This window comes from Marmota flaviventris, chromosome 10 (assembly GCF_047511675.1).
Source record: "Marmota flaviventris isolate mMarFla1 chromosome 10, mMarFla1.hap1, whole genome shotgun sequence".
NCBI lineage: Eukaryota > Metazoa > Chordata > Mammalia > Rodentia > Sciuridae > Marmota > Marmota flaviventris.
The window spans coordinates 43,751,726-43,770,464 of record NC_092507.1 but is presented as its reverse complement, the minus strand read 5'-3'; the positions used below and the strand labels follow the sequence as shown (position 1 = coordinate 43,770,464).

Genomic DNA, 18,739 nt, shown 5'->3' with positions numbered 1-18,739 from the left:
AGTCTTTGCTGCAACCTCTGGGGCCTTGCCTGATGTCGGCTCTGGATGGTCTCTGAGGCCCTCATCCACAGCTCTCCAGCTGTACTGCCTCCCTCTTTGTGCCCACACACAGTAGGCCCTGTGTACTCGCTCCACCCCAGGCCCAGGGTATTGTTTCCAGTGCCGTCAGGCCATTCTCTCTCACTTCAGGTTTTACAGAGATACTGCCTTCTCAAGGAGCCTTCTCTCATAGTCCTACCTAAATTTTCAACCCCATTTATGTTCCTGCACTCTTCTCATTTCCATTCCTCACTTATTTTTTCCATTACTTACTATACATTTTTTTTTTCTTACCTTCTTTATTTCTCTCCTTAGTAAAATGTAAGCCCCATAAGAGCAGATTTTCCAGGGGTACAAAGCTGAATAGCACTATTCCACTGAGAGCAAGCTTCGTGTGACACAAAGATATTTAAAGACATACGGGGATTTAATTTTCATGTTTACTGTATGTATATTTCTTTAATTCCACATGGAAGTTCTTTGTATCTTTCTGACTTATAGCATCACCTTGCCATAGATATCAAAGAACTCTTCAGGTTTAATATTATAGGGGTTTTAAAGTAATTATACTTAATATTATCAAGAATCTCAGAGTGCTATTATTATGGTTAATCAGCAATAAAATAATACACATAGCATGTTCAAGTCTGGTAATTTTAAACTTATATTTGTCATGGATATTAAAAAATCTTTCCACATATGAATAACACATTCTGTGCTGATATCTGGTTTCTTATTTCTTATAACCAGAAAATAGTGCTTTAATCACGTATCTTCTTTGCATTTATATCTACTTTGTGTTTTCTGATCTTTAGAAAAAATGGGGTAATTCTTCTTCTTGACTTAAATTACATGTACATATGTGTGGGTATGAATGAATGTCCATATATATATAATACTTAAATTCTGTGTTCAATTTACTTATGATCTCATTGGCTGCAAATGAGCTGTGATTAGCTCTCTGATGCTTTCCATTGCATTACTTACACATGACCCTTGTTTTGCCTCTCTTCAAAGCTGCCTGCCTTTTGGTGCCTTAGCCCTTTGCCAGCAGGTGGCTGGGGGAAGATACCAGGTAGTGCATACTAGAGGTGATGATCACTCATTGTGATCTTCAGAGCACGTAAGCATTAAACACTGTGCTCCCCTCAAGCTTTGTAATGGCCAGCCTTTCAGAAAAGTAGTGGGGGCCGTTTTTTGGTTTTTCTGGTTTTAAGTTTGATGAATGAAGGAGAAAATTGTTTGATAGATAGATATATATTTACATTTTGCTTTTTTTTTTCCCTCAGGAGAAATCCCTCCCTGGTGTGGTAATGGCTCTTGTATGTAATGTGTTTGACATGCTTTACCAGCTTGCCAATCTAGAGGAGCCAAGGTAAATACAAATATTCATGAGACTTGAAAGAGAGAAAATTACGAATATTAGTTACTTTTCACTTAAAATGAATTTTACTTTATATTCCCTATTAACTACATAACTTCTTTATTGAAACTGACTTATGTGAAAGAAATTTATATTTGAAAATTTTCAGGATAACTCTACGAGTTCGAAAGCTTCTGCTCTTGATACCCACTGATCCTGCCATTCAGGAAGCTCTTGATCAACTTGATTCTTTAGGCAGAAAGGTATGTGTGTCTTCGACAGTTATTTAACTAGCATATGAATCATGATTCAGTAAAACCACAACTTAAAATCACAGTAAGGCCATATGATGCCATCTTTCCCTAGTATTTTGTCTTCTTTTGAGAAATACTTTTGCCATAAATAGAAATAGAAACTTAATGTTGGTGTTTAAAGTATCCAGATGGAGTCAATAATGAGATAACATTTTAGATCCAGAAGAGGCTTTAATGTCATCCAGTTTTCCTCCCTCGTAGTATATAATAGGAAACTGAAGCTCAGAAAGGTGGAAGTTGCTTGTTCATGATCAGACTCTGGTTTTGACTCAGTTGAAATATTTTTCTTCTGTCACGATGCCTCTCTGGATCTAATTGTTGCATGTCTGAGTGGTTTGCATAAATAGATTTTCATTTTCTTCACAAGTGATATTTAAAATTCACTTTAATGTTTTAGAATGTTGTTTCTTAGAAGATTTATATGGAGGAAGGAAAACTTTTTATTCATCATATTGTTCAATTATGTTTTCAAAATAAATTCATTTAGACCAAAATGGTTAGAACAATTTTTGTATTTTATATTTTAGTGGTTAAAATTTAGATCAGCTTAATCCTGTCATCTTTGGCTTAGGTTGTAATTTGAGAGTGAAGTGAACTAATGTAATTAGAAAGTATAGCACTAGTATTAGCTAAAAAGAAATTCTCAAGATTACTACTTAAGCAGTCTTATGATTTCATTGTTAATATGTAAACATTCACTTTTTAAACATGGAAATAAACCTAAATGACCTTGTTAGTATTGCTTAGAATACATTTTTAAAAGTATTCATGTAGTATTTGAGTATCATTGTACATTTAGAATTTGTATGGGGAACTTTGAGGTTTTGTTGATAATTACAGAGTAGTGTGGTTTTATGAAGCTAATTGTTTAGAAAAGTTTTACTAATTTGCCTTCTATTAAGAGAAAAAATATTAGAATATGCACTGAGATGTTTAATTTGTGCTTTACAACATGTATTTTTCCCCCCAAATTCTTTAAAACTAGAAGACATTGTTGTCTGAATCAAGTTCTCAGTCTTCAAAATCTCCATCCCTCTCTTCAAAACAACAGCATCAGCCAAGTGCCAGTTCAATCTTAGAAAGTCTGTTTCGATCTTTTGCTCCAGGAATGTCCACCTTCAGAGTGCTTTACAACTTGGAAGTAAGAAACCTCATTTGTTTTCATTTCATTTTGATAGATCCATTTTGGTTTATAGATTCATGCTTTCAGATGCAAGAAATGTTTGAAGATTAGTTTGTGGAGGCAAAAAGTTTTCACTGTTTTGATTTATACCTATCTTCATTTTACCCTTGTAAAACACCATCTAAATAAATAATAAGAAATATTTTTGTTAAATAGGTCATTACCTTCCTCTGGAAGCTTTGCAAACCTATATGATATGAATTATCTTCAGCCTTCTTGACTAAATACATCCTAATATTTTTAAGTCTATTGTAATTTGTTGACATCAATCAAGATTAATGAGGAATTGATCAGGAAGCACATTAACATTATTATTTCAAGACTTAAAAACCTTAGAAGAACTAGAAAAAGCAATTACTTTTAATCCTATATTTATTAATTTATATTCCTATCTAAATGAGAGCACCTAGAAAAACAGAATGATCCAGCAGTGAACTCTAGCTTATCATCAGCCACCTAGATTACATCATCTCAGAACCAAAACACTGTAATAATGAAATATCTCCAGTATAATTTTGAAACTTCACAGTTAAGTATGAAGTGCTCTGATAGGTGTGTTTTGCTTTTAGATACACCAAATATTTGGAAAGCCTAACCCTTCAGAAAGCACTTTTGCTGTTACCCAAAAGGTTGATTTCCTGCAATTTGCTTGTGAACTTATTTTTGCCCACCAGGAAACTTCAAAGTGGATATTCCAAACACACATTCCTTTGAAGAAACCTGTCATCTTCAGTAAATGTTTGCCCACTAAGCTGGGGAGTGTGTGTGTGTAGATAAAGAACTGTAATTTCAGGAAGAGCAGAGGGCTCCCGTCTACGCAGTACATCATCTGAGACTGAGGAGCCCATTTCCCAAAATCTTTTTTTAAAAATCCTACATTAGAAATCTAAGTTCATAAAAGCAAATTTTTTAAGACTAGAGAAATATCTTTAATTGTATCTAGTTTAAAACTGAGGCAATAAGAGATTTAAATTTTAAGATTTAAATGCTTTAATCATAACAGTTGAATGAGCTATTGATTACTGAGCACTTATGCTGGTACTTGCACTAAACTTAAACTTGCAACTTAATTCAGACAATTCTCTGGTGATCATAATTATCATCCTCCTTTAGGTGATGAGAAAACTGAGGTAGCTCTTTGGGAAATGGGCTCCTCAGAATGTCTGCTGTCTTTTCAGTTTGTAGCTAGGGAAACTATAATGTGAACTGAGTTTGTTGTCTTGTATTGTAGTATGATTATTTGTATAAAATTCTTCTCTGCCCTACCACAACATTCATTTAAGCTTTCTGGGGGTACGTATTGCAGAATTGGAGTGGGGACCTGTGTATTAGAGTGCCACGCATCTGGATTTGAATTCTAATCATGTGACTTTGAGTAAGAGGTCACTTAACTTCTCTGGTCTTAGTCCTCTCACCTTTAAAATAAAATACACATCTTAGGCATTAGAGACGTTCAGTGAACAGGAACTAGAGTCATTAGGGAGCTCATCTTGCATCTTTAACATCGGGGCTGTTTCATAAAACTTTGGTTTATGTGCTTTTTAAAGTACCTGTCCAGCACATGACACAGGGTTATCTATTCTTATATAAGCATGAAGGCCTAAGATTGTCACATTTACCTATTTCATGTAAAGAAGAGCGTGTTAGCTTTCTTCACAACAGAAAGATTTTTATTCCAAATTAAATAGAATGGAAAATGTGGTTTTGTGAAACATGAGCCCCCATGTACTTCTGAAGGGATAGCTAGTATATGACATTTAAAGAGATTTTGCCTGAATGGTTTTTTTTTTTTTTTCTTTTTTTTAAATAGTTTTTATGTTGTAGACAGACACAATACCTTTACTTTATTTGTTTTTGTGTGGTGCTGAGGATTGAACCCGGTACCTCACACATGCAACGCAAACGCTCTACCATCAGAGCTATAACCCCAGTCCCCTGAATGTTTTGCTTAGTAATTTCTGCATACATATTGGAATGGTTAATTGTGTTTGTCTGTTTCTAGGTTCTGAGCTCCAAACTCATGCCAACAGCTGATGATGACATGGCAAGAAGTTGTGCTAAATCCTTCTGTGAGAATTTCCTCAAAGCAGGAGGTTTGAGGTATGTGAGTTATATAAAATGAGTACAGTTGTAATAGCTAATTTTCCCTGCAAAGCCTTGCTTATTCCTACAAGGTATTGTGTGAAGCATTATGAGAGTTATCAGAAGAAATGATGTTTAAGTCTCTTAGAATATTTTGATACATTTTAAAACTTTCATTTATTTGAAAAATGTACAGAAGCACATCTCTTTCCCCACTGGTAGTGGGGAAAATTCTTAAGAATAATAGAAATGCAGAGGCTCTGGTTCTTTTGAGTCTTTTATCTGTTTGAAGTAAGGTGAATTTCATTCTCAATAAATCTATACTGTGCAAAGCATTAGTGCTGAGGATGCAGTGATAAATTAAACATTAACCCTGCCCTTGAGAGGCTCATGGTTTAAGAGTGACAGCTAGCTGGCCATCTTATAAGTATTAAAATAAAGGCATATAAAAAGTTATGGGGGGTGGAGAACAAGAAAGTAGTGGTTAAATTTTCTAGGTTAATAAGGTTAGGAAGTGCTTTGCACAAAGTGACCTTTGATCTGGGAATTGTGAAATGAGTAGAAATTTCCTTGATAGAAGAGGAGGGAAAGGGTACTAGAAGGCAGGGTGGAGGGCAGTGTGAGTGAAAACATGACGATGTGTCACCTATTACACTAAGACCTGAGCAAAGGATAAGAGATAAAGGTCCTCTGGACGAGGAATGAAGACCAACTTGAAGCTTGAGCAAAGAGTGGCTGCAGGAATTCCTATGTAGTGGTCTGGTGAGGAAGGGAAGCTGAGCAAGAACCTTGTGGAGATAAAAGGGCATGAGAAACAGGGAAATGTGGGCTAACCAGGCATTGCAGAAGGACTGGCACACAAGGGCTTATTCAACAGTAATGTGTTCTTAGTAAAAATTCATTTCAAATTACCCAGCCCTCTGTAGGTTTGTGATAATAAAGGTATTGTACTTTGGCTTATCTGTATCTGTTTGTTAATTCACATTGCAGGCATTGTTTTATGGCCAGGAAATAGAGCAGTGAATAAGTTAGTCAAAATCCATGCCCCCATGAAACTTGCACTCTGGAGAGGGAGATAAACAACAAACAAATAAGTAAAAGTACACATCGTGGGTAATAAGATCTGTAGAAAGAAATAAAAGAAGGAAGCTGGGATGTAGAGGGTGGTAATTTTTAGCAGTGAGGGTTAGGAAAAACTTCATAAAGACCTGAAGGAGATGAAGGGATAAGGCCTCCTTAGGGGAGGGGTCTCCAGAGGAGCAGCCAAGGCACACCCCTTGCATGGGGACCTTACCTACCTGATGCCAGTAGAGGCCAGAGCAATTGGGGCTGAGTGAGTGAGGCAGACAACAAAGTTACACAGATGCCAGAGATCAGGGTATATAGAACCTTACAGGCTACTCTGCAGACTCTGCTTTCTTTTCCTGTAGGAAGCCATTGCTGGATTTTGTGTAGTAGAGGAGCATGGTCTATTTTAAAGGGACCACTCTGGTTGATCATTTGAGGATACATTAGAAGGTAGAGGGGAAGGAGTGGGCAGGGAGAATTTTGAAGCTTTACCATTAGTATTTGGGTGTAGTGAATATTGGAAAACATGTTGACCAAATACACCAATTCTAGATATATTTTTAAATTGATAGTTCCACTAGTACCAAAATAGCAATTGTTCAGGAACTCAGACCATTCATGAGAATGAGAACTATTTGAACACTGCGTCTTGGGTATCTGGCTAAATCAAGAGTCTAATTTTGATGGATTCAAGAGAGTTTTATTTATCATAGGAAACTATTGGGTAGAAATATGCATTGTTCATTTATATGTAAGAATTTTTGTAGAAACTTAGTAACTAAGAATTTTTATAAGCCTTTGCATTCATTATTTTAAAAACTGCCTATGAAAAAAAAATAGAAATTTTAATATACTACCTTTTTTCTTTTCTTTGAAGTTTGGTTGTAAATGTCATGCAGAGGGATTCCATTCCATCAGAAGTGGACTATGAGACAAGGCAAGGTGTTTATTCCATCTGTCTACAACTTGCAAGGTATGTAAATGTATTGTATTAGTCTCACAAGACAATACTTGACTTTATTTTTCTTCCCAAATCAGATCATTTTTAATATTAAATGACCTTGAATAAGTCCAGCTTTTTCCTTTTAAGATTTTTACTTGTTGGACAAACAATGCCCACGTTATTAGATGAAGACCTCACCAAAGATGGCATAGAAGCACTTTCTTCTCGCCCATTCCGAAATGTCAGCCGGCAGACAAGCAAACAGATGTCCTTATGTGGTACCCCAGAAAAGTCATCCTACCGACAGTTGTCAGTATCGGATCGGTCATCTATTAGAGTTGAGGAAATCATCCCTGCTGCTCGAGTTGCAATACAAGTGAGTGGTGTATTCAAAAAGTATTAAACACCTAATCCTTAAAGGCCCTGCCTAGAAGATGGACCGTGTAGATATGGAAGTGTTTAAAATGTGAATATTGCTTTCAAGGAATTTATGTCAAGAAAGAGACCAGTAGTGCAAAAATAACTTGGAAGGTAGAGTGTAGTAGTAAAAGCAAGTATAGTAAAAGCAGAGTGTTCTGTGGGCCTTCATAGTGGAATAATTTCCTTCATCTGTGCCATCATGGGTAATTTTTTTCTGGATTTAGCATGTGTGCTAAATCCTGCAGGCTAGATGGGGATTTTATATATTTATATATTTTATATATATATATAAGAGAGAGAGAGAGAGAGAGAGAAGTATTTGGAGAGGTGGAGAGAGGAGATTTGTTTAAGTAAAAGGGAGAGTGTGAGCAAAGTTAAAGACAAAAGCAGGTCATGTGATAGTTTATAGAGGCCAAAGCATAGCGTGTGGGAAAGGAAAATAGTAAAAACCAAATTGGGCTAGGCATAGCAGCATTCCTATAATCCCAGCTGCTTAGGAGACTGAGGCAGGAGGACTGCAAATTTGAGGCCAGCCCAGCAACTTAGACCCTGTCTCAAAGTAAAATTTGAAAAAAAGAAGGGGTGGGGGGAAATTGGTGAAGGCCATTTGAAGCTAGAACCTGAAGAGCAGGCTCTGTTTTATAATAACAGATACTAAAAGTCTGAACAGAGTGATAGCATGAAGAAGGCTGTCTTCTTGTATGCTGTTGGAGGGAAAAGAGTCTCACAAAGTCGAGGCCAGTAAGAAGGTATAGAAGTTAGTAGAATATGCTCATACTGCACTACCTTTCCTAATAACACTCTTTCCACACTTCTTTAGACTATGGAAGTAAGTGATTTCACTTCTACCGTGGCTTGTTTTATGAGATTGTCATGGGCTGCTGCTGCAGGACGACTTGACCTGGTTGGGAGTAGCCAGCCAATTAAAGAAAGTAATTCTCTGTTTCCTGCTGGAATTCGAAACAGACTCAGCAGTTCAGGTACTGATTTTTACAAGGAATAGTAATTAGAACACTGAATAAGAAATAGCTGTAAGAATCATCTATGTGTAGAGGTGTCAAGAGTCACAAAGAGAGCCTTTTGCTTTTGAGCATGAGTAAAAATTGAGCAGGCTTAATATTTGTGCACTATATGTGCCATGCTTTCTTCAGAAGAAAAGACATTTGTAAGTACATAGAGTATAAAAATGCAAGAGGGCCAGAAATTGTGATAGTAACACAAATTCATCTAGAATTTTCTGACCTGGAAAACAGTTCTTTCCTTGGTTTGGTGGGTGTTTTTTTTTTGGGGGGGGGGCTTACCCCCCATATTTTTTAATTGGTACATTACGATTCACACACAATAATGGAGTTCATTGTTATATATTCGTATACGCACACAATATAACAATGTAGTTTGGTCAATATCATTGACCTCCCCTTTCCCTTCCCTCCTCCCTTCTCTGATTTCCTTCTCTGCTCTGCTGGTCTCCATTCTATTTTCATGAGGTTACTCCCTACCTTTCCCTACCTATCTCTCCTAGTTTCCACATGTGAAAGAAAACATAACCACCTTTGACCACCATTTTAACTGGAGTAAGATAAAATCTCAGTAGTTTTGATATACATTTTTATACTTGCAAAAGATATTGAATATTTTCCTTGTATTTGTTGGCCATCTGTATTTTGTGTTTTGAAAAGTGTGTATTTAGTTCATTTGCCCATTTATTTGGGTTGCTTTTTTGGTGGGGATTTTGTTTTGTTTTATTTTGTTTTTGAATTATTTATATAATCTGGATGTTAATCCTCTGTTGGAAGAATAGGTAGCAAAGATTTTTCTCTCATTCTGTAGATTCTCTCTTCATGCTCTGGTTTCCTTTGCTGTGCAGAAGCTTTTTAATATGATGCCATCTGTTGGGTTGGTTTTGTTTTTTTTTTTTAATACAATTTTATTTCCTAGCTTTATTTGCTTTTTCTGCTTTATGTGTTTATAAATACTTCAATAATAGAAATAAATTTATGACATACAAATAAAATACAAAATATAAAATATAAAAATGTTAAGTTTACAATATTTTTAGGATTTTTATGTATGAGTAATCCTTCAAGATCAAGTTACAAGATATGGAACATTTTTAATATCACAGGAAGGTATCCCTCATGCTCCAAAATTGCACTGTTCTTACTTCTATCACCTGAAATTAGTTTTGCCTTGTGAACTATTGCAAATGTGTTTTAAGACAAAATAGGGTGTTTCAAATATGGTGATTGAATCTGTTTAGACATAAGTGCTCTCTTGATGTATTTAATGTCGCATGAGAATTCTGGATCATGTATTCAAAGAATATTAAAACTGCACAGTTCCTATAGAATCCATAGTAAACTCGAGCTTGCCTACTTTTAGGAAGCAATTGCAGCTCTGGAAGTGAAGGAGAACCTGTAGCCCTGCATGCAGGAATCTGCGTCCGACAGCAGTCTGTGTCCACCAAAGACTCACTGATTGCTGGAGAGGCTTTGTCTCTTCTTGTTACATGCCTGCAGCTTCGGAGCCAGCAGCTGGGTAGGAGGCTTCTTTGTGATTAATTTCTTTCAGGGAAAGGCCAGGATTCTAGTAGAAATTGTTTACTTTGCTTGTAGACAAGGTGCCACTAATGAAATGAAAGGAGGGGGAAAGTTGGCATGTGGAATAGTTAAGGGTGGTACTAGAATAGTTCATTCTGAAGAAGTGTTTATTGAGCAAGATTTTATATGGGCAGTATGTCTGCCCTTCTGGAGCTTACTGTCCAGCTGAGGAATTAAGAAAACCCAAATTACTAGTTCATATACTATGTAATTAGGATTACGTATGAATCCCTGATAATGACTTATTACAAATTACAAAACTTAATATATTTTCCCTTTCATCTTTATTGTTGGCTTTGGAGGACTGAGCTAACACTAACCATTCTTTAACATTTTAGCACTTAGGGCTGAGCCCTTCATTGTTTATGCTTTGTCAGCATTCATTTCTTTGGAGATCTCATCCAGTTTCATAGCCATAAATTCCATCTACATGCTGACAACCATCAGCACCTCAATTTGGATCTGTGACCTGAACCACTCCCCTGCCATCTCCACTGGGATAGCAGATAGACATCCTAAGCATTCTGTCTAGAACAGAACTGATCATACCCATATCACTGAAGCATTTTCCCAACATAAAGGTAGTTTTACCCTGCTAGTTCCTCTGACCACAAACCTTGGAATCACCCTTGATTGCCTTTTTCACACCCTAGTTTCCGTTGGTTGGCTTATCATCCTTCCAGCTATACCTGGATTGCACCCCTTCACCACCTTCACTGAAGCTCTTCTGATCTGCCATCACTTCTTACTTGCCTTGTAATAGTGCCTAACCAATCTCCTTGCTTCTGTCCTTGTAATAACCAGGGTAGACCTCCTAATACTATGTCACTCCTCTCTCAAAGCCTCCAAGTGGCTTCTCAGTTCACCCAGAGTAAAAGCCAGATCTTTACTTCAAGGTCCATTGCAGTCTACCCACTGATACTCTGTTCTTTCACCTTCTCCTGCTCTCCCCCTCAGTCCTTGGGTACCTTACTTTTCCCCAATACCAAAGACACCTTCCTGCCTGCTTCAGGGTTCTTACACTGGCTGTTCCCTCTTTCTGGTATGTTCTTTCTCATCTCTGCACATGGTTCTCTTTTCCCCATCTCCTGTAAGCCCTTGCTTTAATTTCATCTTGGTGAGACATTCCCTGACAACATTTAAAAAAAAAAAAAAATTATACTCTTCCCCTTTCCCTAGCACTGCCTTGACCCCTAACCTTTTTTTTCTATACCGTTTATCTCTTTATAACATATAATTATCATGTTTATTGCCATCATCCTCCAACTAGATTGTAAGCTCCATGAAGACCCTTTGTGCATTTTGTTCCCTGCTGAATCTTCAGTACCCAAATACTGCCTGATGTGCAGTAGACCCTCAATACATAAATATTCTGGCATGAAATCTTAACTGTACTTTTAAAAATGGTACCAACACAAAGAAGCCCTAGTCTTGACTATTCTTACCAGTTTCACACTTCTGTAGAGTTGGGGATCAGTATGTATTTTGTATAAAACTTAATTAGGTATGCCAGGGATAAAGGTAATTGAGATAAATACACAGAAAATGATAGAAATTTATGAAAAATTAAAGTAGTGTCTAAAATGGTTTTCTCTGAGCAAGAATGCTTTTGAATGTTTATATGTGAGAAATATAAGTCATTAAAATCTATGCCATATGCTTAATTTGATTTTCTTAGAATTCTTTAGAAATATTTTCAAATCAAGATTTTAAAAAATTGAAAATATAACTTCCCTGCAAACTTTTGTCTTTTATCATATGTGATTTTATTTTTGGCACATTTTATAGTTACCAGTATTAATAGTTTATCAAGAGGAGACATTTATTCTTAAACTGGTGTGTGCACACTGAGATACAAAGATTACTAAAATATGGCTCTTTCCCTTGAGTACCTTAAAAATTTATACGGTAAATGAACAGACATGGAAGCAGTTGTAGAAGTTCCTGAATTTTGATTACATGTAGAAAGAAGAGATGAATTTCTGCTTAAGTTGCATTTAAGAAATTACTCAAAATTTAAAAAAAATTTTGAAAATGCATTAACTAATTTAGTTCCTTTTTCCCCTTAATTTTCCTTATTCTTATCATTAGCATCTTTCTATAACTTGCCCTGTGTTGCTGATTTTATCATCGATATTCTGCTTGGATCACCAAGTGCTGAAGTAAGGATTTTTTGCATTCCTTATTTAAAAAAAGAAAGAAAGAAAGAACTTTGTTCTTTTGGGGGTGGGGGCTGTCATGGATACCTTGACACTGGGGAATACAAAGGGAATGGCACTTAGTCCTCACAGGGAAAGTGGTAGACCACTCTGAAGGAAATGTGACTATTAGAACTATACCACCCTCCTCTCTGCTACCCCTTCCATGTCCCACTAGAAATTGAGACTTGCATTATAATTAATGTTTTTTTTATGACAACCAAAATGTTACAGCCAGTGTGCAGCACCTATAACTTATAAGGGCAGCTGACATTAAGCATCAATATGTGGTTCAAAATCAGGAAGACCACCTTCAAGCCATGAACTTTCATTGGATGTTAAAATTCTGACTTTCTTACATGACTTCAAAAATTAAACACTTAAAGAAGAATAGTTGTGCTTTTGTTTTTGTGTTTTTCTTTTTTGTATTTTTGTTTACATTAAATTAAACCTATTGGTTCTAGGAAGATAGTAGGATAATTTGGGGAATCAGTTACCAAAGCACATTTATAATTAGCCTGTTTACTCAGTGGATTCTTTACTATTAAAAATTGAAACATGGCGGGGCTGGGGTTGTGGCTCAGCAATAGAGCACTCGCCTCGCATGTGCGAGACCCTGGGTTCAATCCTCAGCACCACGTAAAAAAATAAATTAGTGAAATAAAGGTGTTGGGTCTAACCACAACTAAAAAACAAATACTTAAAAAAAAAATTGAAACATGGATATCTTACTCTAGTGTTTTCAGTAACATGAATGAATAAATAGTGTGGACTTAGGAGGAATCACTTTTTAAGCAGTCTTTAAATGTTGTCTGACATGTCCTTTGCCACTAATCACATGATTTCAGATCCGCCGGGTTGCCTGTGATCAACTGTACACTCTTAGTCAGACAGACACTTCAGCTCATCCAGATGTGCAGAAGCCAAATCAATTTCTTCTAGGTGTCATTCTCACAGCTCAGCTGCCTCTTTGGTCCCCGACTAGCATTATGAGAGGAGTCAATCAGAGGTATGTAATAAAGATGAAAAATCTCATATTAACCAAAAACAGTAGATGAATTTTATATATATTTATATATATATATCTCCCCCCTAAAATTTATAGTGCATAATGAGATAACGAAAGAACTTCTCCTTTCTTTTTCTGACATTACGTTCCTAAAGGGGGGCACTTGTGTTTTTATTCCCATGCAGGACAGGATAATTAAATACCGTATGGCTTTCTCCTTCATCACCCCCAACTCCCAGCCCATCCTATTTGGTCTACCCATCTCAGAGAAAAAGAGGTGTCACCTGGTTTGTGTGACTAAAGTTGTTTAAACCAGGTCACTGTGTGAAGGTCACATTGGTCCTATACCCTGCACCTCACTTTCTTGGCTCAGATCCTTTATGGCCCCATGACTAAAGGTAGCTGGGGTATCCTGCTAGCTTTCTATCTTGGCTTTATATGTGCCTAAGCATGAAAGAAAGTTTGTGTTAATGTTCATAAGGTTACTTAGGTAGGTCTGTTCTGCCTGTCCCATCTTCCCTCTGCAGGCTGGCCTGCAATGATTGAGGCTATTTCCTTCATTTGGTCCCAGGAAAGGAAGTAGAAGGTCCACGTTGACTTCAAGCTTATGCCACTTTATTCACCTCAGCTTTATCAGTGAACCCCTGCCATTGGGCTTGTAAATATGGAGATTTGTGAAATCAGTATCTACTTTCATTGTACATATATTTTATAATTAGAGCCCTGAAAGAAAAGAGGCATTAGGCCAATGTAAACCCTTTTTCCCCACACCCTTGCCAACACTTCTTGTTGTTTGTGTACTTAATAGCTGCCATTCTGACTAGAGTGAGATGAAATCTTAGAGCAGTTTTGATTTGCATTTCTCTAATTGCTAGAGATGTTGAACATTTTTTCATATGTTTGTTGATTGATGGTACATCATCTTCTGAGAAGTGTCTGTTCAGTTCCTTGGCCCATTTATTGATTGGGTTGTTTTTTTGGTGTTAAGATTTTTGAGTTCTTTGTATACCCTAGAGATTAGTGCTCTATCTGATGTGCATAAAATTTGCTCCCATGCTGTAGGCTCTCTCTTCACCTCACTGAGTGTTTCCTTTGCTGAGAAGAGTCTCTTAAGTTTGCATACATCCCACTTATTGATTCTTGATTTTATGTCTTGCGCTATAGGAGTCTTGTTAAGGAAGTTGGGACCTAATGAAGATTTGGTCTGCTTTTTCTTCTATTAGGCACAGGATCTCTGGTCTAATTCCTAGGTCCTTGATCCACTTTGAGTTGAGTTTTGTGCAAGGTGACAGATAGGGGCTTAATTTCATTTTGTTGCATATGGATTTCCAGTTTTCCCAGCACCGTCTGTTGAAGAGGCTATCTTTTCTCCACTATATGTTTTTGGCACCTTTGTCTAGTATGAGGTAACTGTGTTTATGTGGGTTTGTCTCTATGTCCTCTGTTCTGTACCATTGGTCTACAAGTCTATTTTGGCGCTAATACCATGCCATTTTGTTACTATTGTAGTATAGTTTAAGATCTTGTATAGTGATGCCACCTGCTTCACTCTTCTTGCTAAGGATTGCTTTGGCTATTCTGGATCTCCTATTTTTCCAGATGAATTTCATGATTGCTTTTTTTATTTCTATGAGGAATGTCATTGGGATTGCATTGAATCTGTATAATGCTTTTGGTAGTATAGTCATTTTGACAGTATTAATTCTGCCTATCCAAGAACAAGGGAGATCTTTCCATCTTCTAAGGTCTTTTAAATTTCTTTGGCATTATGTAGTTTTTATTGTAGAGGTCTTTGACGTCTTTCATTGATTCCCAAGTCTTTTTTTTTTTTTTTTTTTTTTAAGGCTATGGTACATGGGGTAATTTTTCTAGTTTCTCTTTCAGAGGATTTGTCACTGATGTACAGAAATGCCTTTGATTTATGGGTGTTGATTTTTATGTCTTGCTTCTTTGCTGAATTCATTAATTAGTTTTAGAAGTTTTCTGGTGGAATTTTTTGGATCATTTAGGTATAGAATTATGTTGTCAGAAAATAGTAATAGTTTTGAGTTCTTCTTTTCCTGTCAGCATTTTTTAAATTTCTTTCATCCCTCTAATTGCTCTGGCTAGATCTTCAAAAACTATGTCAAATACAAGTGGTAAAAGAGGGCATCCTGTCTTGTTCCAGTTTTTAGAGGGAATGCTTTCAGTTTTTTTCCACTTAGAATGATGTTGGCCTTGGGCCTAGCATAGATAGCTTTTACAATCCTGAGATATGTTTCCATTATCCTTAGTTTTTCTAGTGTTTTGTACATGAAGGGGTGCTGTATTTTTTCGAATGCTTTTTCTGCATCTATTGAGATGATCAAATGATTCTTTATCTGTTTAACTTGTGTATATCATCCTGATTCAGTTTGGGCAAATCATGACTAGAAATTTGTTGATGCCTTTAATACTTTCTATTTTATTGGAGTACAAATTTTCAAAATAAGTTCTAATTATCTTCTGTAATTCTGTAGTGTCCGTCGTGATATTTCCTTTTTCATCATGGATGTTAGTAATTTGAGTTTGAGTTTTCTCTCTCCTTCTCTTCATTAGCATGCCTAAGGGTTTATCAATTTTATTTACTTTTTCAAAGCACCATCTTTTTGTTTTGTCAGTTTTTTTCAATTCTTTGTTTTGTTTCAATTTCGTTGATTTCAGTTCTGATTTTAATTATTTCCTGTCTTCTACTGCTTTGGTGTTGATTTGTTCTTTTTCTGGGGTTTTGAGATGTAGTGTTAGGCCATTTATTTGTTGACTTTTCCTTCTTTTAAAGAATGAACTCCATGTAATGAACTTTCCTCTTAGTACTACCTTCGTAGTGTCTCAGAGATTTTGATATGTCGTATCTATGTTCTCATTTAACTCAAAGAATTTTTAAATCTCCTCTTTGATGTCTTCTGCAATCCATTGTTCATCAGTAGCATATTATTTAGTCTCCAGGTGTAGGAATAGCTTCTATTTTTTTTTAATCATTGATTTCTAATTTCTTTCCATTATGAAAGAATGGAAAGATAGAATGCAGGGTAGTATCTCTATTTTTGGTATTTGCTAATAGTTGATTTGTGGCATAATATATGGTCTGTTTTAGAGAAAGATCCATGTGCTGCTGGGAAGAAAGTGTATTCACTACTTGAAGGATGAAGTATTCTATATATGTCAGTTAAGTGTAAGATATTGATTGTATTATTGAGTTCTGTAGTTTCTTTGTTCAGCTTTTGTTTGGAAGATCTATGCAGTGGTGAAAGAGGTGTGTTAGTCACCCAAAATTATTGTGCTGTGGTCTATTTGACACTTGAACTTGAGAAGAGTTTGTTTGATGAACATAGATGCTCCATTGTTTGAGCATGTATATTTATAATCATTATGTCTTGTTGATGTATGGTTCCTTTAAGCAGTATGAAATGTCCTTCTTTATCCCTTTTGATTAACTTTGGCTTGAAGTCTACTTTATTTGATATGAGGATGGAAACCCCTGCTTGTTTTCACAGTCCATGTAAGTGGTATGTTTTTTTCTAGGAGTCTCTTGAAGGCAGCATATTGTTGGGTCTTTTTTTTTTTTTTAATCTAATCTTCCAGTCTATGTCTTTTGATTGGTGAATTTAAGCCATTAACATTCAGAGTTATTATTTAGACATGATTTGTATTTCTGGCCATTTTTGTTTATTTTTGGTATTTGACTTGATTTCTCCTTTGATTGGTTTTTCCTTTAGTGTAATACCCCCCCTTTGCTGATTTTCATTGTTTTTTCAATTTCCTCCTCATGGAATATTTTGCCAAGGATGTTCAGTAGTGCAGGCTTTCTAGTTGTAAGTTCCTTTAATTTTTGTTTATCATGAAAGGTTTTTATTTCATCATCAAATCTAAAGCTTAATTTTTTGGATATAAGATTTTTGGTCGGCATCCATTTTCTTTCAGAGCTTAGTATATGTTGTTCCAGGATCTTTTACTTTTCAGGATCTGGGTTGAAAAAATCTACAGAGATCTTAATTGGTTTCCCCCTATATGTAATCTGATTCCTTTCTCTTATGGCTTTTAAAATTCTTTATTTATTCTGTATGTTAGGCATTTTCATTATAATGTGCCTTGGTGTAGATCTGTTGTGATTTTGTACATTTGGTGTCCTGTAAGCCTCTTGTATTTGATTTCCCATTCATTGTTCATGTTTGGAAATTTTTCTGATATTATTTCATTGAATAGATTGTTCATTTCTTTGGTTTGTACCTCTATGCCTTCCTCTATCCCAATAATTCTTAAATTTGCTCTTTTTATGTTATCTCATAGTTCTTGAATGTTTTGTTCATGGTTTCTTACCATCTTCACTGTGTGGTCAACTTTATTTTCAACATTATATATTTTGTCTTCATTATCTAAGGTTCTGTCTTCCAAGTGATCTAATCTGTTGGTGATGCTTTCTATTGCGCTTTTAATTTAGTTTATTGTTTCCTTCATTTCAAGGATTTGTGTTCTGTTTTGTTTGTTTGGGATTTTTTGTTTGTTTTGTTTTTTTTCAGAACCTCTATCTCTTTATTGAAGTAATCTTTTGCTTCCTGTATTTCTTTATATAGCTCTTTATCGAAATGATCTTTTGCTTGCCTGTATTTGTACTCTCATATCATCCTTTAATTCACAGAACATTTTAATTATATACAGCCTGAACTCCTTCTCCGTCATTTCTTCTGCTGTGCTGGCCATGGATTCTAATAATGTAGTATCTTGGTTTGTTTGGGGCACTTTCTTTCCTTGTTTTTTTATGTTGTTCATGTGTCTTCCCTTCCAGCACTGCAGATCCAAGGTGTTACAATTTTTACCCTATAGGCTTATAGTGTCCCTGCAGGGTTCCAATACCTCTGCTTTAAAGGGGAGAACAATATTAACGATCCCAATACAAACAATGTACAGCCTTGAATCAAATAGCTGCTATTAAGACATTTACGGTTTTGTCACAATATTCAGAAATGGTGAGTTCAGTTATTATCTACAATAATAGTAGGTTTGCAAAAAGGTCTACAGTTTCTGATGGTGGACAAAGAGAGAACTGGGGGTGGGGTGTAGGATGAGATGTTAAGGAGGTAGGAGGTAAGGATGTAGAGTTATTACATCTTAGGAAGTATGAAAGAGGAATCAAAAGAAGTTGGCTAGTAGCAGGAGAAAAGAGAGAAAGTGATTTTGGGGAGACAAGTAAGTGGGAAGACGGAAGAGTACAAAAAAGAAACAAACATGAAAATTAAGGAAATTTAAAAGAAATATACAACACAACTATAATATACTATTCAGACAGCCCAGTCCTCAGTAGCCTAATTTATGAAAAGTACCTGGTTTCACAAATGTTGGGGATGTGAGGGTGGGAGAAGAGAGAGAGAAGAAAAAGAAAAAAATATTCTCAAAAATACAAAGATTGTTTTCATTGGAGATCAGTATCTTTGCTGCTTCCCTTCTCATCCAATAGGTGTGGTTGTCTGTTGTTTGCTAGTATTTTTTACCCTCAGGATGGTGAAG

At 35.9% G+C, this 18,739-nt stretch overlaps 1 protein-coding gene across 2 annotated transcripts in view; it reads left to right on the top strand.

Moving 5' to 3' along the window:
• The window catches only part of Usp24 (ubiquitin specific peptidase 24), a 133,709-nt gene that overhangs the window by 68,346 nt on the left and 46,624 nt on the right, over positions 1-18,739 (top strand). For both annotated transcript variants that reach the window (XM_071617878.1, XM_027944930.2), the window contains exons 29-38: positions 1,329-1,414; positions 1,572-1,665; positions 2,702-2,857; positions 4,902-4,999; positions 6,927-7,022; positions 7,140-7,368; positions 8,233-8,392; positions 9,795-9,950; positions 12,104-12,174; positions 13,059-13,219. In XM_071617878.1, the coding sequence (XP_071473979.1) occupies positions 1,329-1,414; positions 1,572-1,665; positions 2,702-2,857; positions 4,902-4,999; positions 6,927-7,022; positions 7,140-7,368; positions 8,233-8,392; positions 9,795-9,950; positions 12,104-12,174; positions 13,059-13,219 (1,307 nt within the window). The remainder of the gene's footprint in view (positions 1-1,328; positions 1,415-1,571; positions 1,666-2,701; positions 2,858-4,901; positions 5,000-6,926; positions 7,023-7,139; positions 7,369-8,232; positions 8,393-9,794; positions 9,951-12,103; positions 12,175-13,058; positions 13,220-18,739) is intronic.